At 48.2% G+C, this 21,611-nt stretch overlaps 1 protein-coding gene and 1 long non-coding RNA gene across 12 annotated transcripts in view; one reads left to right on the top strand and one right to left on the bottom strand.

Moving 5' to 3' along the window:
• Positions 1-21,611, bottom strand: part of Cit (citron rho-interacting serine/threonine kinase) — a 157,735-nt gene continuing 136,124 nt past the window's right edge. For 8 of the 11 annotated variants that reach the window (XM_078039028.1, XM_078039030.1, XM_078039031.1 and 5 more), the window contains 16 exons: positions 20,044-20,181; positions 19,347-19,527; positions 19,110-19,201; positions 18,507-18,611; positions 18,120-18,289; positions 16,781-16,861; positions 16,495-16,630; positions 13,946-14,085; positions 11,548-11,640; positions 10,289-10,397; positions 10,066-10,194; positions 9,359-9,439; positions 7,852-7,930; positions 7,545-7,724; positions 3,430-3,733; positions 1-2,478 (listed from right to left, as the gene is read on the bottom strand). In XM_078039028.1, coding sequence (XP_077895154.1) covers positions 2,455-2,478; positions 3,430-3,733; positions 7,545-7,724; positions 7,852-7,930; positions 9,359-9,439; positions 10,066-10,194; positions 10,289-10,397; positions 11,548-11,640; positions 13,946-14,085; positions 16,495-16,630; positions 16,781-16,861; positions 18,120-18,289; positions 18,507-18,611; positions 19,110-19,201; positions 19,347-19,527; positions 20,044-20,181 — 2,042 coding nt within the window. In that variant the 3' untranslated portion in view covers positions 1-2,454. The remainder of the gene's footprint in view (positions 2,479-3,429; positions 3,734-7,544; positions 7,725-7,851; positions 7,931-9,358; positions 9,440-10,065; positions 10,195-10,288; positions 10,398-11,547; positions 11,641-13,945; positions 14,086-16,494; positions 16,631-16,780; positions 16,862-18,119; positions 18,290-18,506; positions 18,612-19,109; positions 19,202-19,346; positions 19,528-20,043; positions 20,182-21,611) is intronic. The other 3 variants (XM_078039029.1, XM_078039038.1, XM_078039036.1) reach the window with 1 other exon arrangement.
• On the top strand, positions 3,724-9,578 carry LOC144375194 (uncharacterized). The gene is made up of 2 exons (XR_013434683.1): positions 3,724-4,122; positions 9,318-9,578. It is a non-coding gene; the product is annotated as an uncharacterized LOC144375194 (long non-coding RNA).

Genomic DNA, 21,611 nt, shown 5'->3' with positions numbered 1-21,611 from the left:
AACATTTTTAGATCATTGCTTTATTTCACTATTGTTAACAACAAAGTTCATCCCTCTCAAGGTGGATCTTGAATTGTTCCTTATGTTCTCATCCTTATTCTGAATAAAAAAGGTAATGAAGAAAAAGCCTGTACTTTTGGAGACCTAGAATCTTATTTATACTAATAAGCTTTTGACTGCAATTTCATGTTTCGATATTTCCTGCTGGCATCTTGGTGGACACATGGAGCGCCCAACCCTCTGATGAAGATGGCTGTCCATAACTACCACCGTTGAAACCAAAAGTAAGTGTTGAAAAATGCACCTTTTACAATAAAAAAGTAGAAACCAATTCAATTTCCTTTTTTTTTTTTTACGAATATAAAGTTTCTTGTAAATATGTACAGTCTTTTGAGCTAGTTCTATATAGCAGGAAGCATTTCACAAATGAGACACACAATATACATTTTTCAGGGCTTGTGATGCCCTTTTTCTCATGGAGATCCTAAATGAAATGCCAAGACTGAAAGACCAATTATCAGTGACCTTTCCAAATACTTGTGGACCAAGAGACAAAAACTTCAGCAAACATTCGGTCAGATCTGCCCTAGGGGAGCGGGGAGAGAATATGATCCCAAGCAACACATAAAACACAGCAGCAGGACACTTGCCAATGGGCTTCAACACGGAGGTTCATGGGTGGTTCAAACAAGAAAGCACTTAGGTTAAGAGACGAGCAGGAAGGAGCCGATATTTGGGCCAGGTTGCAATCTGGAAAGTGACTTGAACTATGGACACATGGGTTGAAAACACGGTCACGTTCACCTGCTGCGGTGGAAACAGGTCTACCTTCAGCCCACCTAGGATGTGCCTTGGTTTTGAGGCATGCCTAAGAGTCATGGAGAATCCAAAGCAGGAGAGGCCTTGTGGGAGATTAAAGGCAGAAATAAGGCCGCTAGTTAGCTTGCCAACTGCAAAGCCTCTAGGTTGGTTCCATATCAGTTGCCAGGAACTCAGCCCTCTGAAAGAAGGCAGAGAGAAATAGGGGGCGCCGCACTGCACCTAGGGAGGACCAGCCAACCCAGTGGGGCTGGAAGAGTTGAGCTGCGGCTTCTCTCTAACATCCTGGTCTTAGGTCTAGCCCTAGGCAAAGGCTCATTTGAGAAGTCACAGTTTCAGGGTAGAACCGTGCTGGATTTTGTGTGAACACAGTCATCCGTGAGGAAGTCGGCGGGGGAGCGTGAGGGTCAGAGGGGAAACCGAGTGGGGGGCGGTTTGCTGAAGTCCTTCTCTGGTCGTAAGGCTTGAGCGTTTTGTTTGTTCAGTGCTACAGACTGCAGCTTGTTGTGGCCAGTTGTTGGCAAGTCGGCAGAGGGTCTCGATTCAGCGGGAGCTATGGGATGGCATCAACACATTGGCAGCGCAACCCAAAGGGGTCAGCCAGGTCAGGGGGCAGCACATGCAGTGAACCGCCATGCAGAGCTCCTGGACGGGTCTCCTCCCCATCCCAGAGTGGGGAGCAACACGCCATCAAGGACAGTCCCCTCCCAACCCAAGACCCCAACCCCAAGACCCATTAATGCTGGGCTCAGAGCAAGTCTATTGCATGCTTTCCTGGCCAAAGCTACATGGTAAGCGGGGACAGCAGGCTGGGGATGACACTGGGGGTCGAGGAAGGAAAGCTCGGTGAGGTCCCTTGGCCCCAGGTCACTGCCTCCAAGCTGAGGCCCGATGACCTCCGTACATTCTCAGCTGGTGGGAGGGGAAGTCGTCAAGGCCATAAAAGGCAATGAGAACAGTAAACATTTGGCTACGATGTCACCCTACATAAAGCAGGGCCATCTATGAAAATGGACTGGAACGAGAATGAAGCAACAGGAACGTGGGAGATTAGCGGAACAACGGGGACTCTTCTACACTACGTTTCAGTGGCAGAGACCTGATGGTGTGATCTAGCTAAAAATGACTACAACAGGAAATACACTGCTATTCAAATCTATTAAGAATTCTGTTGTCTTTAAAAAAAAAAAAAGAAGAAGAAGAAGAAGAAAAAGAAGAAACAAAGGAGAATACCAAAAAGAAAAACCAACCAACCCCAGGATCTTAAAGTAGCTAATTAGGATTCTAACCACAGTTAGTGTTCCGGTTGGTTTCCTCTGATGAACTGGTACAGGCTAGAGCTAGGTACAAAAGTTTATGAATGCTTGAAAGAGTAACAAAGTGCAAAGAGGGTGACTGCAGGAAGGTGCCTGGAGGAGGCCCCAAGCAATGACAGCTCTCAAGAGCCCCGGCCACCTGCACCTCTGGAGACAGGGGTGTCCGAGCCGAGGCAGGGCTGTGCCCAGCTGTGCCGTGGGTGGCTGAGCAGATAGGTGCTGGGGTCCCCTGCAGTGGAGTTCCATAGTGTGTTTGGTGTTTTCCTGCAGACTGAGATGAGGAGTTGTTTTGTTTTGTTTTGTTTTTTCTGGCTGAGATTTATACTGAGGACTGGTCCCAGACCTACAAGCAAAGTAAAAATGAGAAGGGCGTTAGTCATGCGCAGCCAGGACCTGTTGGGCTCACTCTGCACCATCTAAACAGGTATTTGGAGTGCCTGGTCTGTCCCTCTGGTGGCCAGCAGTGAGGGTAGTGCAGGGCAGCCCCCACACGCAGAGCCAGCCCTTCAACTAGGGTGGCAAGGGGGTGACAGTCACCTAGACATTTGCAGAGCTGTGAAATTCTCCTGAGGTGCACATGTGCACTGACAACACACACAGCCAAGTTTACTGACAAGTGAGAAGCAATCTGAAAAAATGGTTTTTCCTCCTTTGTCTGCAGAGGTGCCAACAGTGAACTGCAGATGACATTAGGAGGAGAACATCATGCAGAAAGGGGGACAAAAAGGTTGCTCAGCCATGCAGAGCAGGCTCCTGGATCAGGCTGGCCTGCAGAGAGGCAGCAAGCACGGGCCTGTCCTGCTTGTGGGAACCCCAGTCTTCCTCCTGTAGATAATGCATGCACATGATTTAAAAATTTTTTAAACTTCAAAGTTCTAGAAGGGCAACCCTGCTGAGTTTCTATGTAGCCTTCTTGGGGGGGGGGGGAATCTTGTGCAAAGAACATTTTGTACAACACATTATCATTTGTGTTTAATGGGGACACACACACACACACACACTTATTCACACAGAACACCCCTCAAAGCTCTGGAGCTGTTGACACTTGCCTCCTGGGAGGGGAACAGTCCCGCCCTGGAGCAACTCCCACTTGAGGACATCCTACACAGCCACACAGCCACCCTCACGCTTACCACACCCCCTATCTGCCCGGGCAGCACCTTCTTCAAAACAGTACACTCTCCTCACCAACCCAAGTACCTTACAAAACCTGAGTAACAGTAGTGACCTCAGCACCTAAGGTCACACCTCTGGACCTTGTGACAGACATGCAGGCCTCAGGATGTCGCCTCACCTTGTTGACCTGGGACAGTGGGGTCCTCACAGCTCCCACAGGCAGCCGGCCCCTGCTGCTGTCTTCAAACAGCCTCCCAGGGGACCGCTCCCTCCGCGTGCTAAGCATGCGGCCTGGGGACTTCTCGCGCTCCAGGGGGCGGCCAGGAGACTTGTCCCTGCGTAGCTCTGTCCGCCCCTCGCGGTAGCGGTGGGGTGTGCTTGGCTCTCGGGGGTGGCTGGGGCCTTCGGGTGGTGCCGGGCTGGAGGCCACGCGCTTGGTGATGTGCTCGTTGTACGTCGGTGGGCCTCGCTTGTTGGGGCTGCTGGCAAGAAGAGAAGGGGGCGGGGAGCTGGGGAGTCACAATCCCCAAAGGGGGTCCCCCTTCTACTCTGTGGCCCCACACCTCAACGTCACCACTACTGTTTAGAAAAAGGCCAGGCCTGGAGCCCGGACCTTCTGCTTCTTGTGTCTGGGCAGTGAGGACAGGGAAGGCAGCAGCTACCACAACAGGAAGCCAAGCTTCCTGGCCCCAGTTCAGGCCACGCCTCCTGTGCGGGCCCTGTGCCGAATCTCTTCCTGTGTGCGACCCCCTCATCCTGTTGGATCACAGCAGCCTGGGGGGAGCCGGAAGCAAGCAGGACCCTCACTGAACAGGCAAGAAATGGAGACACAGGGCAGCGAGGTGCTTGCCTGTGCTGGATTCCAAACCAGGTCAGTGTGACGTCATGATCCCCACTACACCCTGCTGCCATAGTGCCCTCCAGAGCTGGGAAGGGACAGAAGAAAGCCTTCCTTTGGGGTTAAGCCTGCTACGACCCAGAAGTCAGGGACCCACAAGGGCCTCAGTGCAAAGGAACAGTTTTCAGAAATCCTGTGCTGGTCACTGTCAGCTGCCATAACCTGTCCCACACCTAAGTCTGGTTTTGGGTCACCTCTTCCTGTAGGTGGCTTTCCACGAGTCTTTGTGGCACCTGCTGCAGATGTGGATGGTTCTAAGTCATGGCAGTAAGGTCATGGGATGCAGTGGCAGGCCGACACAAGTCAGGAGGCCGAGCAGGGCGACCACAGTCCAGCCAGCTCACCGAGCATCGCCCCCAGAGGCCAGTGGCCGATGACAGAACAGTTGAAAACGCTGGGGCCTTTATTAGGGGTGGGGATCAAGCCCAGAGCCTCGTACACTTCAGGCAAGTACTCTCCCACTGAGCCACAACCCGGCTCCACGGGGCTTTCTGAACAATCAATCCGGGCTGCGCCCCCCCAACCCCCCACCCTGGGCCGAGCCTGGAAGTTCCACATGAGGCCTTCAGCACATCCCTGGCCTAACGACCTCTGAAGAAGCCAGATCCAGATGCACAGGGAGAGAGTGAGCAGAGGCCACCTCACCATGGTCAGTTCACTGTGAATAGCTTCATGTCTCTCTTGCTTCCCAGGGGCTCTAACTGGGGACTCAGACAGTGCCCAGAAGGCCCACACCCCTGTGGTGTCTGAGAAGCAGTGACATTCAGATTCCTACATCTTGAAATCAAGGTTCATGTGCACATCTAGCCATACAGCTCTGAGATATGAAGACAAATAACAAATACACTCCAAGAGGAGAACTACATGAAGCCTACTGTAATGGCAGAGAAATCAGAGGGCCATCATAGAGCAGCGTGAGGGCGCTCAGTGCCCAGGGAAAGCAGGCTGGCCCAGGGAGGACGGCAGCCGAGATGAATGGGAGGAAGGAAACACTCATCATTGCAAGCTGAGCAGGCAGTCTTCCATCTACATAGCCATTAACGACCAATGATCTTCCACATCCATTTTATGTGTTTTGCAAAGAGTTATGTTTTTTGCTCTGCCAAACAGACCAGGAAAATGAGGCCTGCAGTGAATCACACCCGCCAAGCAGCCTTGTGCATTCTGACCTGCCCAGAGCAGTAGGCAGCAAAAGGACTGTTCCTTAAGGTGGGAGACAACCAAGACTGACTGCTGGCTCTCCAGACACGCCCGGGGACCCCAGGGAACCATACACATTATTTTTCATCCCTGTTCACAGATACTGCAACCATTTTCAACCACAGAGTAAGCAACTCCTTACTGGGAAACGTAGGGTCTTGAAAGCAAGGTGTCCTGCCATCTAAGAGGCAATGAGAGGGGATCTAATTGCAATATTTTGACTTGTTTCTGGCATGACTTGGAAAGCACTTAAGGAGGATCTAGATATTTCAGGGGAAGATAGTGGACCACTGAGTGGTCACTCTGGAGGCATCAGGAAGCACCTGGTTATTATAACTTGTGGATTCTTGGCAAGCTCCTGGGATTAAAACTATGCTTATGAGGGCAGGTAGAGCCCGCCCAGCACACAAGAGAACCTGGGCTGGATCCCCAGTACTTGCCAACAAACAGAACCACACTGACCAGACATGTAGAAGGGCTGGGGCTGGGGCTGGGGCTCAGTGGCAGAGCTCTTGCTTAGCACTGGTGAGGCACTGGGTTCGATCCTCAGTACCACATAAAAATAAATTAATTAAATAAAGGTATTGTGTCCATCTACCACTAAAAATATTTTTAAAAAGAACAAAGAGCATAGCATGGTGGTACATGCCTGCAATTCCCAGCATCTCTGGGGCTGAGGCAGGAGGATCTTAAGTTTGAGGCCAGCCTCAGCAATTTACCAAAACCATATCTCAAAATGAAAAAGGCTGGGGATGTAGCTCAGTGCTAAAGCATCCCTAGATTCAATCCCCAGCATCAAAAAAATTAAAAAAGAATAAGAAGGGTGGGGGAAGAATGTGCTATGGTTTGAGGGTTCATGTGTGGAAATTTCATCCCCATCATGAGGTATCAAGAGGATAGTAAAATAATTCAATCATAGTACACACAGGTGGATCCCTGGGGAGGGGCCTTCAACCCTGGACAGGACCGTGAGCCGGGGCTGGGGCTCAGTGGCAGAGCTCTTGCTTAGCACTGGTGAGGCACTGGGTTTGATCCTCAGCACCACATAAAAATAAATTAATTAAATAAAGGTATTGTGTCCATCTACCACTAAAAATATTTTTAAAAAGAACAAAGAGCCGAGCATGGTGGTACATGCCTGTAATTCCCAGCAACTCTGGGGCTGAGGCAGAAGGATCTTAAGTTTGAGGCCAGCTTCTTGTCCATAGTGTAATGAAGCACTACCCAGCATGGGTGCTCCATTACAATAACAGAAAATAGACTAATACACAGTGTTATTTTTAAAAAGAGAATTGTACACACATATGCTTGGATATGTACAAAAGATTTCTAAGTAAAAACACAAAAACTTAAAACATGGGTCCCTTCCTAGATGGGGACCTAAGTGGTGGGGGCTGGGGAGAGTTGAGAGGCATGACAGATCCAGCAGAGATTTTGTGCTGTCATGTGCCTTTCTCAGTCCTTTGCATTCTACACCCTGGGATTGGATCAACAATTCAAAAATTATGAAATGAATGAAATTTAAGAAGAATATCAGTGTGATCATGTTGGGGAGGTCCTGCATTCGTGGAGGCCACCACACAGGCTGGGAACCCAGGCCCGCACCCACTGCTTCACGCCTCTGGGCCTGCACCTCTGTTTGGCACAGCTTTCCTCCTATCAGTGTACTCCACTGCCCTCCCTGACTGTCACCCCCAGCCTCACTTCTCCCAGGCCCCCAAGTCCAGGCTGCAGGGCCCTCCTGAGCCTCCCTAGTGCTTAAACTACCCCACCAAAGCCTCAACCTATGCTGTGATCCCCTGACTGCTCCCATCTCTCTCCCACCAGGCTTTGAGCCCATCGGAGAGGACCACACCTTGCCGACTCCGCACTGCCTGTCTCCCACGTGGCCAACCACTAGCTCAGCAGAATATCTGCGAGCAGGGAAACACAATCCATGCTCCCAACTAAGCACCTCTGAAACACCCACCAGAGAAAGATGGGAAGGCTCTCTTTTCCTTTTACAAGCGGTCCTTTCCTAATTCTCCAGACGCTTATAAAGGCTTGTGCCATTTCTGGGCCACAGACCTCCAAGAAATGATTGGTTTGTGCTTGAGGGCAGAATGGAGACGAGAAACCTTCAACCAGTTTAGCAAGTTTCTTTGGCTTTTCAGAGCAGCACGTCAGCCCCAGTAGGGAGGAGGGTGAGCTGTTACCTGCGGGAGGTGGAGGGGACCCGGTGGTGGTCGGTGCCGGACTCCTTCACAAGGTTTCCTTTGCAGCATATGACCCTTAATTTATCCTGATACGAGGAGGCCAGGTAAATCGCTCCTGAGGAAATCGCAGGGCCCAGGTAACGTGGGTTCGGGATTTCCAGATACGCTCGGGCAGGGGTCCTACAGAGTTCCAGACAAGAGTTGGCAGTCACTGGGGAGTGGTGAGGAAGAAACACCTGCCCCTCCCTGGCACCCTGCCCCCACCCCTGAAGATGGAGTTCTCAGAGCACAGAGGCGCAGTGCTTACCCCAGCGAGGAGCGTGCCTGGATCTCAATGACTTCCAGTGAGTTGAAGTGGGTCACAAACAGATAGGGTTCTCTGTAGGCTGCATGGCCACCAGGCACCGTGGAGGAGGAGCAAAGGCAGAGGAGGGTTCAAAGAGGGAAAATTAAATCCTGGCTGTGAGGTCCCCTCTGATCTAGCACTCCCCCACTGCAGGACTCTATCCTCTAAGCACTTTACACACACACCCCTACATATACATACACAATGAAATTTTATAATTTTATAAAGGTGGGGATATATTTTATGAGATTATTTGCAAAAAGCACTGGAAATATAAGTGATTCAAATTTTTTCTTCCTTTAGTGGAGTACAGAGAAAGAATAAAGCAAATAGGAAACATGGAAGACTTCTCATGGTATACTATTAAACTAATTGTCTACATCGTCAAAAAATAAAAAGATTGCACTTAGCTAATTAGATATTTCTGGTCTTAATATTCTATCTCTATATTAAGTCACTCATCTCTCTATATAGTACCACTGAAACTGTAGAGGATATAATGGGCACTGTTGATTCTCACTATTATTCCTTGGGGCAAACCAGTATGTGGGTATAGACTCTCAGTCATGCTTCCCAGGATTCAAATCCCCACGCAGTTCCCTTGCTGTGAATGTGCACCGACCCTGTGACCCCTTGAACCAGAATGTGGAGGCAGTGCCAAGGCTGCCAGCCTGAAAGTCCATACTCTTTGAGGAGGCCTCCAGCCACCAGCCCCAGTGGAAGTCCCTACTGTGTGTGTGTGTGTGTGTGTGTGTGTGTGTGTGAGACTGTCAACAACACGTGGAGCACAGGTGTCCAACCAAACCACAGACTCATGAGCAATGACAATGTGCTGTTTTAGGTCACTAAGTTTAGGAATGGCATATCATGCAGTAATATATAAATAAAATGGCCTTAAAGGGTATTTCAGCCAAATGATATTCCAGAAAACTCACACAAGTTGTGTGTGTGCATATTTGCACGTACGCGGGTGTTTACTCTTGGACTCAGAAGCTCTACTTTTAGGGACCCGTCATCTGGAGATACTATTTGATAAGTGTACAAATATTTGTTCAAGGATGTTCATTACAGTGTTGTTGATGCTTATAAAGGTATGGATGTGGCTTAACCACTCTGCCTAATTAGAACTGGTTATATTGGCAGGTATTTGGCTATACTGTGGGACACTACATAGTGTTTGGAAATGATTTAAATAAGTCCACAGCAAATGGTCTTCTTTCTACGATGAGAGCTTAACAAATATTTTCCAAGGCTGAACTGTGGCCTGGTGGAGCTGGCTTAGGCAATTCTTCAGTAAGCCTCAGAATCTTCTGCCATGTACATTCACTTAGGTGACTGTTATACATGGCGTCCAGTGTCTGATGAAATGCATGACACAGTACTTAAGGTAAAAAGAATTCCACCTGCAACTCTTTCCCATAACACAGGCTCTGGCAAAACAGGAGCCCCCACACCATGCATCACGCACCAAAGGCCAAGGGTAAGCGGCTCCACTTGAGATCATCTGTGCGGCTACGTCTTCCGTAAGAATCCACGAACACCCCAAATTCTGCAAGGCATCAAGAGATGGGGCTTCAGCATCAGAGGAGTGGAGGGCATTGGGGACACACACCATGACACAAGAATGAGGACAGATCCCAGGGACAACTGGCCATATTTAACTGAATCAATAAAACCTGAAGACCTGCTGACCCTCTCCTTGTTTTATTTAAAATGACAATATAGTATTTATTTTATTAAAGAAAGAGGGATCAAACAAAAGGGAGGTGAGCGTAGGAAAAGAAACGGTGGGGGGAAAGCGGAAGAGAAAGGAAGGGGGTACAGAGATCAAGGAGGCAGAGACCCAGGAACAGGGGGGACCCAGATTTTTTAATATTTTTAAAAAGTAAAGAAAATATCAACAGAGAGAGGGGAAGGGAGAAAAAGAGGGAGGGAGGAAGACAGGCCGGCCAGAGGACGAGAAAGGAAAGAGAACAAGCAAGCGAGGGACAAAGAAGGAAAGATGGAGCTGCTCTGTGCAGAGGATGTGAGGGGGTGTGCCTGGTGGGCAGGAGAAGCCCAGAGGCCTCAGGTGCTGGACCAACACCCCTCCGTACTCTCAGCAGGCCCTGCCCCAGGTCCCCAAGGCCTGGCCCCGGCCTAGCTCCCAGCCCCACAGGAGCAAGCAGGACGCACCGTGGAAGCACAGCAGGTACTCCTCTCGCTGCCCTGCCCCGTTCACCTGCACGATGGAGACGGGGAAGCTGTTGGAAGAGGAAGCAAACACAGCAGGTGCCAAGGAGTGGTCGTTCTTGTCCAGGAATTCTGTAAAGGCAGGTAGGAGGTGGGCTTCAGGAGGGCTTTCTGACCCTGCAAGGCCCGGGACACGCAGCAGGTGGCGGGGGGGCACTGGCCCTACCCTCTAGCGTGTACTGCTTCATGTCAATTTCGTAGAATTTGTTGGTTCCGATGAGGATACTGTAATTGGTGAAGTGGATGCAGCTGCAGGGCTCTGAGGTCTCGATCTCCTGAGACAAAGGGCAGAGAAGGACAGGAGATGACACAGGACAGCTGGCTCCTCTGCTCTTCTGTTTCTGCCTGAAGCATCTAACCACGCTTTGTAGGTAGTCGCTGCCAGAACTGCTGACACTGTCACCCTTCACGCCTCTCAGGATGGCCGGCAGTCCCTCTGCTACCCTTTTCCAGATACTCTACACAACACCAGGCTTTTTTGGAAAAGAAAGCCAATTGCAGACAAAAGGCGGGGCAGGGCCGGAAGTGCTATTTCAATGAAAAGGTAGAATTTTAACAATTCGTTCTTATTGGAGAGAAAACTGGAAAACTACACAACTATTAACAGGGGTGGTGAGGAATGGTCTCCTTCCTTTTGCTGGCTGCTAAGTTTCTTTTTTTTCTTAACATTTTTTTTAGTTGCCAATGGATCGTTTATTTTATTTATATGTGTGTAATGCTGAGGATCAAACCCAGGGTCTCACACATGCCAGGCAAGGGCTCTACCACCGAGCCACAACTCCAGCCCCGGTTTCTAAGTTTCTAACAGAAACCTCTATTACGTAGTACTTACTGTCTTCATAATCACTGCATTCCTACCTTAATTGTCCGCTTGCTCATTATTTATATTTGTTTTTAGGCCAATCCTGTGGTCAAAACACCAGGGGTTCTAATCGGTGGCCAGGAATCATAAAGCAATAATGCGTTGTGACAATTTTCCTCAACTTACGGTTGGAACTCCCGCCAGCACTATCATCACCACTGACTATGGACTGGCCACCTACCAGGGATGAGGGAAGGGGAAACTGAAACAGCATGATACTAGGGAAAGACTAGGGAAACTGAACTTCAGACGTGGTCTTGACTTTGTAGCCTAGGTTGTCTCCTAGCTCCAACTGTCCTACCTGAACACTGGAGAACTGTCCTGCAAACTGTGGATGGCCAGCTTAGTCCTTGGTGCCAATGGGCACTCAATAAACCCACAGACTAAACTATCAACCACAGCTATGAGTGGCTCTGGGCTCTTCCAAGAGAGAAAGGTCTTACTCTCTAGGGAGGTGACCCCAGGCTGAATGGTGGCAGAATAGAAGGAGCACACGCTGCTCTCTGACACAAACACTCCACGTGGGATCCTTGGGAGAGCAGGATGGCAGGGCTGCAACTCACCTTCCGAATGCAGTACTTGCTGAGGTTTTCGTTGTAGCGAAGGATGACGACTTTGTTGGGCATGGCTGCACAGATACAGAGCCCATTCTCAATCTGCAAAGCCAAAGGGAAAAGAGAGAAAGAAAGAGTCACCCATGGGCACCCTGGCTCTGTAGCAAAACTAGGTGAGGAGCATCAGTTTGGAGCAGGATCTCTCCACCTCAGACCTACTGACAATCTGGACCAGTTTGTTCTTTGGTGTGGTGGTGGGGCAGAGGGTGTCCTGCATATTGCAGGATGATGGGCAGCATCAGGGTCTGGACCTATGAGATGACTATAGCACCCTCCAGTTGTGACAATCAAAAATGTCTTCAGACGTTACCAAATGTCTGCTGGTTGAAACACCACTGTAGCTGGGATCCAGGGAAGGCCTCAGGATCCACCTGATAGCACCCACGTTTTGCACACATGTGCCTTTAGCTAGAGACAGATTCTTCTGTAACCTTCCCCTGGGAGAAGGGGGCAGGACAGGATAAGGGAAAGGAGAGGAAAGGTAATAGAAATTGCTACAGGAATTTTAAGACAATTCCAGTATAAATGAAAATGCTCTTAGCTTAGGCCTGTACCTACAGATTCCACATCAAAACTCCCTTTTTCTAGAGTCGAATCCCTCTTTTTCACCCCCCTACAACCAGATCTTTGCCATTCATCAAGGGTGAAAAGATACTTATTGTTCAAATTGTCCTGAAATGAAGGTCAGCAATTGGGCAGGAAAGGAGAGGAATAGAGGAGGAACAGTTCTATTTCTTGGTTTGGATAGCAGGTTCAGGGGTGTTTACTACATCACTTGGCTTTATCACTTACAGGTTTATGTCTCATACTTTTTTTAGTATTTAAAAAATAAAAATATTTATAATTTTAAAATATGAAAATTTGGAAACTAAAATGCACATTTCTAAGTAACTCATCATTCACAGGAGAAATTTTTAAACATGTAGAACAATTATAACAAGTTATAATATCAAAATTTATAGGGCACAACTGACTAGTAGTTAGAAGAAAATGCGTGGCCCTAAAATGGTTATATTAGAAAAATACCCTGAAAAGTTAATAAGTTTAAATTATATTAAAACAAAGAATAATGGAAGAAAGCCAAGAAAGCTAAAGGAAGAAAAAACAAAGGCAAAGGCAAAAATTAATGACCAATGAAGCAATGCCACGCCAGAAGCACTTGTTCAATAAAACCCAAAGTGTCCTCTGTTTACAGTTAGTACAAGTGAAATCAAAGACCGAGCATCAGTAACCTCAGGGAAGGAAAAGGTCCCCTCCCCGTCTAGTCCTGTAGCCCTAGGGTAGAGGTCTTTGAGGTCACACACAGAGGGGTTTGCTCAGTCAATGCCATCTGAGTAGCCTTCTGAGCAATGACCAGCAAGCTATTTCTGGAGCGAGGGGAAGTGGCTTGCTCCAGGCTTCACTAGAGTTGTGTGTGGAGGTCTGTGTATGTCCATAAATATTCTTCACTTTTAATAAAAAAAATTATTTATTTTTTGTGATGCTGGGAATTGAACCTACATCCTCACACATGTTAGACAGGTGCTCTACAGCCCCAGACCATGATAAAACACATTTAAAGGAGAAGGCAAACAAACGTGTTTATGGGCAAAATTTCAATATACTAGAAATCACAAGAGAATCCCTTGAGTGCTGGTGAGCGGCTCCGTGGCATGCTTGGTTCTCAGCATCCACAGGCTCCACAGCCGCACGTTCAACTGACACAGACTGAAAATATTCAGCAGGAAAAAACCTGCCTCTGTACCAAAAATCATTATTCCCTAAACAATACAGAATAAATACTTAGATAGCATTTATATTGAATTAGGTATTGTAAATAATCTAGAGATGATTTCATGAACTTGGGAAAACGTACACAGGTCATATACAAAGGTACAAACACTACTATCCTACAGGGTACAAAGGACTTAAGAGTCCTCGGATTTTGGTGTGTTGTTGGGGGTGGTTCTGGAACCAATCCCCCTCAGACACTGAGGAATGACTGTTTAAATTTCGTAAGTTAGAATCTGTAAATCTCTAGTAATAAATTGTCTTTCCATCCAGATCAGACATGGGGTTCTATATTAGGATTTTTTTTTCTTAAAAAAAAAAAAATGCTCATCACACATACATACTTCTAAAATTACGGATCAATCTTTTAGTTTTGCTCATCTTATTCTTGTGTTTCTTTCCAATTCAAAACCTGTGCAAATTTCATGGCTACCCAGATCATTTTGCAGGCCCAAAGGAAGCAACAGCAATTCAAACCAGTCTGAGGGATGCTTGACTTTCAAGGTCAGGTTAAGGAGCTATTGGCAACTTCAAGGACATTGGAGATTCCACCAGCGGAGGCCCGAGGAGCACTAACCTTGCCAGCAGCAAACAAGTGGCAGCCCTTCACAGCTTCGAAGATGTTGGGCGAGATGTCTGGCTGGGCGGGAAGGTGCGACTGCGCCAGGGACTGCTTCACTTTCTTCACGTCCACCAGACACAGGGCCCGCTCTTCTCCTGAGGAAAGGAGCAGCCTCTGTCAGCGTAAAGGGAGTAGTGAAGACTGGGAGGGAGGTCTGGTCTAGTTCCAAATAGAAGCTGCTGAGATTTCCATACACCCCCTCTACACTGAGCACCCCTTATCTGAATTGCTTGAGATCACAAGTGCCTCAGATTTCAGATTTTGGAATATTTACATAAACATAATGAGATTACTTGGGGGTGGGACTCAAGTCTAGATACAAAATTATTTTATGTTTCATATATGCTTTATATTCATGGCTGCAAGATGATTTTATGACATACTTTAAGAGCTTCTGCAATTTGACAATGACTTGTCTATCATGTGAGGGCAGTTGGAATTGTTCACCTGTAGCACCTCATTAGCACTCAAAATGGCTCGGGTTTTCAAATTAGGGATGCTCACTATTTTAGATCTCAGATAAAAACATTTGGCCTTTTAGTCCAGATTCTAAGGGAGGAAATTCTGCAGACATAAGATTGGAGGAAGAACTGAACTTTTAAACATGTTCCTGGGTAAAGAAAGAATGTCTGAGAGCAACAAGGAGAAGAAATTCTATAAAACAACAGGCTTTGACTATGCAAATATGTCAATGTCAAGAAAGACAAATGGAAGGATGGGAACCATTCCAGATAAAGACAGGATTAAGCGCAACCTTGGGTTGAACCATGAGTTGAGGGGAAGACACTATAAAAAACATTACTGGGCCCCAGGTAAAATCGGACTGTGGGCAACATATCAGACTATTGTATTATGGCAAGGGTAAAATTTCCTGAAGGCAAAAAACAAATCATACCATGTGAAACTTTCCCACATGCACATACCAGCATAAGTTTGCCAAAACCCAGAGAAAGTGGAACACCAAGGGTGAGGCCAACAGACACTGTGGGCTTTGGGCAATGACAAAGTGCCCGTGCAGGTTCCTCAACAGCAACCAACGTACCAGGCAGTGTGGACGCTGTCAATGCGGAGGGCTGGGGAGTGGGAGGGGGCTGCATGCCAATCTCTGTACCTTCCTCTCAGTTTTGCTGTGAACCTAAAACTACTCAACAGTATAATCAGGAAGGAAAACAGGAATGGAGGAAGGCAACAGGCTGGGAGGAAAGGGACAGTACAGAGCCACCATTCCAGGAGGGCCAGTCTGTGGACCCAGCCACACCTAAAACATGTTTTGAATGCTGAGCCAATAATACTGTTTTTCCTCTGACAAAAAAAATTTGCCAACAAAGAAAAAAAAATTGTGCCATGGTCATGTGAAAGAATGCCCTTGCTCGTAGGATACCTGCACATGGAGGAAGAGAGGAAACTAACAAAATGTTAGCAAGTGGAAGCCAGGTGCAGAGGCACATCCCTGTGATCCCAGCAACTCAGGAGGCTGAGGCAAGAGGACAGCAAGTTCAAGTCAGCCTCAGCAACTTTTCAAGATTCTCTGAAAGACACTGCCTCAAAATTTAAAAAATAAAAAAGGATTGGAGAGGTAGCTCAGTGGTAAAACACCCCTGGGTTCAGTCCTCAGTACCAAAAAAAAAAAAAAAATGTGAGCCCATGGTGAATCTAGATGACATGTCTCTGAGTATTCAGAGACATAAGAAAGATCAGGAAGTAATCACACAGAGACTGTGAGGAGCAGGAAGCTCTAGGAAGGCCAAGGCCCACAGTGCTGCTGATGCAATCAGGACAAGGAATTTGACTTTGATGAATCTTTGAGGCTTGGCACTCGCCATGGTTTAGATATGCTCTGGGGAGCCCCAAGAGTCCATGTGATTGGAGTCTTGGTCCCCAGGGTAGCACTGGTGGGAAGTGCTATGGAATCTTAAGTGGTGAGACCCAGTGGAAGGTCCTGAGGTCCCTGGGGGCATGCTCTCAGAATGGAGTTCTTGTGAGACCCCTTGAGTGCTGGAGAGGGATATTATAGAGGAAGCAAGTCTGGTCCCACCCAGCTCTCCTGTGTGGAGTCAGCTTGCTCCTGAAAGCCCTCCCACCATGCTCTCTACCCATGAAGTAATGCAGCCAAGGGTTGGCCTCACCCAGTCAGCGCTGTACTGTTTGGACTTTGAACTTCCAGAACTACAAGCTAGATAAACCTCTTTTCTTCATTAATAGCATGTCTCAGGTGATTCATTATAGTAATGAAAAGCTGACTAATCTAAGCGTTCTTCACTATAGGCATAATGGTGAGATGTTCTTTGCAGGTGTCAGACTATGCTCAACTGAACACCAAAAGGGAACCAAACGTGGACAAAAAGGGCCTGTCAGCTGAGGCTTGGCATCCCTCAGGAGGAAAGAGCCACTGCTGCTCCAGCCTTCCACCAGGAGAGCCTGCTTTGTGCCTCACAAGCCTGAAACCTGGCTCTTAAGTTGTTTCCCTTAAAAGTAAAGGAAAGGGCTGTGCCTTGGCCTCACACCTGCTATCATGAGTAGCTTCTCCAGGTCCTTGATGATATAAATTTGGAAGACTGCTCCAACTCCTGGGACGTGGGTTAAGGAGTTTTTCAAGACATTCAGTGCATACAGCCCTTCCTCGGTGCCCACCAACACCACCTGTAAGGACAGAAGTCCAAAGTGAAGCACAGTCACGTCACCATAACAGTCCCAAAGCAGAAGAGCCACAAAGCCTACACAGTCCTCCCTTTCTCGACGGTGTGTGGCTGTAGCCATACACTGGCTGACAGTGCCCAGAAAATATGTTACCTGGTCACTGAAGGGCAGTGTGCAGTTCATGTCCAGCCGGTCATCACCTTCCAGTTTCAGCAGGGAGTTTCCAAGCAATTTCTTTTCATATGTGAAAGAAAAGATGAAACGAAAAAGAGAATCTTAAAGTCAAACTCAGAAAACACATTTTCTCCTAGCTCCCCACCCCCTTTTGTTGTTGCTGTTGGGTTTTGGCACTGGGGATAGCACCCAGGACCTGTGTAGGTTACGCAAGCACTCCACCACAGAGCTACGCCCCCGGCCTCTTGCCCAGTAATTCTATCTGAGCTCCAAAGGCAAGATGTAGATATTATGGGTTTCTCTGGGGCGGTTGTTAATTAGCATCAGAGTCATAACTTGGCTTGGACACAGAAGTGAGTGTGTAGACACAGAGCTGCTCTGGAATAGGAAATAACTGAAGCTACACAGATTTCACCTGCAAAGGGTTAGCAAGCCACATGGACAGCTCCTGTTGCCCCCACCCCCAAGACTGCAGCAAAAGTGCAAGGCACAGTGGGGTCAGCAGCAAACCAACAGCCTCTGAATCTCTTTACCTGAACCCACGCTGGCAGAAGCTCGTAGAAAACCCAGCCACGGGCCTATTGTACACATATCAACGTGGATCTCAGTAAAAGGCTCACATGTGAGATACAGAACATTCACAAAAACAGGCCTGCCCAGCGAGCACAGCTCTTTCCAGGAGGCTCATGGTTAAGAATTTTCCAACTGCAAACCCTTAAAGTGTTTATTAGGAGCTAAGTGTCTGAAAAGAGCTGTTGGGTCTTGAGTGGAGCAAACGCCAATGAGCAATGAGCACTGTTTGCACCTTCGAACGTTCTGGGGGGAGTGATGCCAATCAAGGCACACCCACGTTCCTAACATCTGAAGGATAAGTAGGACTTCAAACCTGCCCACAGAAGAGCAAATACTGCAGGAGCAACCAGGAAGGTTGGGAAGAGCCTCCCTGAAGTCAACGTGGCTGTGGCAGCCCGCTGCGCTGATTCATGGCCAAGTGCTTGTAACTCAAGCCTTTAAGCCAAAGAACTCATCAGAGTAAACAGCAGAGCAGATGCCCTTGAGGGAGCACAGGTGGCTGTACCGCTGTCACACACTCTCTCGGGCCCCAAGAGCAGGCTAGCCGCTGCCTCCCCTTTCCTCAGAGCTGCCTCAGAGGGCTCGAGATGCTCCATTCCCGCCTTGGAGTTTCACCTCACTGCCACAGAACTCCTGGTCATCACTGTCTAGTGCTGTCACCCCCCAGAGGGCAGCCCAAGGGACACCAGGACAACCCAGGGGATCCCAAGCTAAGTTACCGAACTCTGCCCCCGGGCATACTCACGGCATCGGCTTCTGCCTTCTCCCTAGAAACTCTCCCACCTGCGACAACTGATTCTAAGGCGGTGACCCAGCGCTGTTTGTCAGGAAAGCTGGGAGCTAATAGGTAGAGGGTCCTCCCGGGCCAGCACGTGGTGTGCGGGTGAGATTCCATCTTCAGAATGTATGGGACATCTAGGAGATTCCACAGAGAGCACAGGATTGGGTGTGGACTTCCCCCATTCCCACTGGCAGGGATGGCCCTGAGTTACAAGATAGCCTGCCAAACCACACGGTCCCCGTCACCATGAAGCCAGATGAGCCAGGGAAGGTGGGCTTCCTTGGCAGAGCCAACCCTCATGTTCCCCTCCAGGCCCTGCTGATCTGCCACGCCCGGCCCACCTGCCCTCACCTGCTTTGGCTGTATTTGCGAGTTCGGAAGCACCAACGGCACCATGAATAGATACATCCCCGTCGGGAAGGCACAGCTCAAATTCTTCCACCGGCCTCTGTCCAGCTTGGTGCAAAGAGGAAGGGGCAGAAAGAAAAACAAAAGAACAGGCACAAGAACGAGGGGAGAAGAGCAGAGCAGAGAGAGGGGGGGACAGAGACAGGGGACGCGTGTAGAGAGAGGCGCACGAGAACAAAGAAGGGAAAGAGGTGTGCAGAGAGGCAGAGAGGGAAGATAAAAAAAAAAATAAAGTGTGTCAGATGAGTGGCACAGTCAAATTTCTGATGACGATGCGGATTTATGGGTTAGTTGGCTGAGGCGGAAGTTCTCTGAGGCATTAGCAGGTGGAATCTTCAGGGCAGCACCCTGCGGGCTCTCCGGGGGGGAGACCTATAGATGTGAGTATCGCACCAATAACCTTTAGAGAAGTCATTTGGCTTTTAATTTTCAAAAATGGGAGAGCATAGAAGGCTCGCGAGGCAGTCCAAACAACGCCTTCACGCCAACGCTGGGAGACCTGGGTTAGCCACGTGCAGTGCAGTTCCCCCTGAATTATTAATTTACCTTCTCTGGCTTCATTGTCATAAATGAGGACTTTGGATCCCTCCAGGACAATGTACTTCCTGTCCCAGCCCTGCTGTCCTCGTTTGTTATTCCTGGGAAAAGAAAATTGGGAAAGGAAAATGCTCAATCAGTCTGAAGGACCCAGGGGAGGGGACCCTCAAAAAGGCATCAGAACAGAAGTGGCCCGTGGCCTTCAGCACCAACACCTGGGGACCCCAAGCCACCCTGCAACAATACCTGGGCACTTTCATCCACCCTTCCAGGTGCAGGCTGCTGCTGGGGTCCTTGGTCTGCAGACCCGGGGAGTTCATTTTGTCACGGCAAAAGGCCTCGGTGAAGTGTGTGGCGTATTCGGCGGGCAGGCCGCAGGTGGCTGGCAAGCACGTGGAGCACTTGGGGTGACACATCACCTGACATTCTAGGGGAGAGCAGTGAACACCCTGAAAACATGCTCTCTGGGCTCAGAATGTGGCCTTCCAGCCGAGCCTGGGGAGTCTCACACCCAAGCAGCTACTGTAAACAGGCCCAGCAACCAGCTCGACCTTAAGGCTTCCCAAGAGCAGGGCCTCTGCAGAGGCAGAAACAAGACAGCCACATGCTCCCAACCCAGTTTTCCTGGGTTTGATACAGGCTGCCCACAAACAGGTGCACAAAGGATGTGTCTGTGTGGTTCTGTGGGAAAAGACGGGGAGAAGCCATCCTGGCAAAACGGCTGGACACCGACAGAGATGAGGGCACTGCACAGCCTGAGCTGCAGCCAGGAGTATAGGATCATTGCTTCAATGGGGTAAAAATAGTGTCCTCCCACTAAAATGAAGAGCTTGGCTACAAATGCATCTCATGATGAGGAACTTAGGAAAACATGGCCTCCACCTGATGGGTTCCTCAGATGGAGAAACAGGGCCCACCACAGATACACCACCACTTCTCTTACCGAGACATTTGGATGCCTGGCGTCCGAAGTGTACAGTATCCAGACACACAGCACACTTTGTGGCTCGCATGTTCAGTCCTACGTTAAATCGGTGAGGAATATTGTGGTGCATGCGCTCCTTAAGACGCCGGCTATATTCTGAAAGGGGAAAAAAATTAAATCATCAGAGTACTGCAAATGAAGGTGAGGAGTCACCCACAAAATGAGGGGAAAATATTTGCAAATCATATCTGATTATGAACTTGTGTCTAGAATACATAAAGAACTCTCACAACTCAGTCATAAAAAGATAGCTCAATTAAAAAGTGGGTCAAGGATTTGAATAGATATCTCCCCAAAGTGGATAAATAAATGGCCAATAGGCACATGAAAAGATGCTCAACATCACAGCCATTAGGGAAATGCAAATCAAAACCACAATGCAATGCCACTTCACCACCACTAAGGACATCTACGACCCAGAAATGGAAAAAAAAGAGTTGGTGAGAATGTGGAAAAATTGGAGCCCTTGTACGTGGCCAGGGGGAGAGTGGAATGGTGCAGCCACTTTGGACTTGAGCCTGGCAGGTCCTCAGCAAGCTAAACAGAATCACCGTCCGACCCAGCAAGTCCTCTCCCAGGTACACACCCAAGAGAACTGAAAACACTTGTCCACACCAGCATGATTTATGCCAGGAAAAAAGTACAGGTGATCCAAAAGCCCTTTGATGATCATTCCCTGTGCCAAGGAATACCATGCATACAGTCATAAAAGGAAACTGCGTACTGACACCTGCTACAATGCGGGTGAACTTCAAATACATCACACTCGTGGAAGGAGCCAGACACAAAAGGCCACGCATGGTATGATCCCACTGATAGGAACCCAGAGGAGCAAATCCAGAGATAGAAAGTAGATCTTACTGAAAAACACTGAACTGTACAATTTAAATGGATGAATTTTATCATATGTGAATTATCTTTAAATAAAACTGTCTTTAAAAAAAAACATTAGGGTAGGTTAGTTGCAGCCTATGAAAGTATTTTGACACAAACAGATGCATCTAAATTTTTATGAATCAACTTCAAGTACCCACCACATGGTTATTAAGTTGTTTGTTTTAGTCTTAGGTGTTGAACCCAGGGGTGCCTAACCACAGAGCCACATCCCCAGCCATTTTTTGTATTTTATTTAGAGACAGGGTCTCACTGAGCTGCTTAGGGCCTCACTAAGTTGCTGGGGCTGGCTTTGAACTCAAAATCCTCCTGCCTTAGCTTCCTGAGCTGCTGAGATTACAGGCATATGCCACTGCACCCAGCAGGAATTGGGTTTTATTTCCTAGTGGATTGATCATCCTATAGTATGTGTTTGGGGACATAAAGAAAACAAGCTTTAAAATTAATTGTAAATATTTTAGCCATAAAGGCTTTGCTTTTCAGATGAAATCATATATCTAGAGCTTTTCAAAATCCAATTTAAAGGGGCAGGGAGAATGGAAGGGAAACCCCAGGGAATGACATTGGCCAAATTATATTGTCGTGTTGTTTGAATGTGTGAATGTGCAACAATGAAGCTCACCATCACACAC

The sequence above is a fragment of the Ictidomys tridecemlineatus genome, chromosome 2, assembly GCF_052094955.1.
Source record: "Ictidomys tridecemlineatus isolate mIctTri1 chromosome 2, mIctTri1.hap1, whole genome shotgun sequence".
Lineage (NCBI taxonomy): Eukaryota > Metazoa > Chordata > Mammalia > Rodentia > Sciuridae > Ictidomys > Ictidomys tridecemlineatus.
The sequence above is the reverse complement of the archived record's forward strand: the minus strand, read 5'-3'. Positions and strand labels throughout refer to the sequence as shown.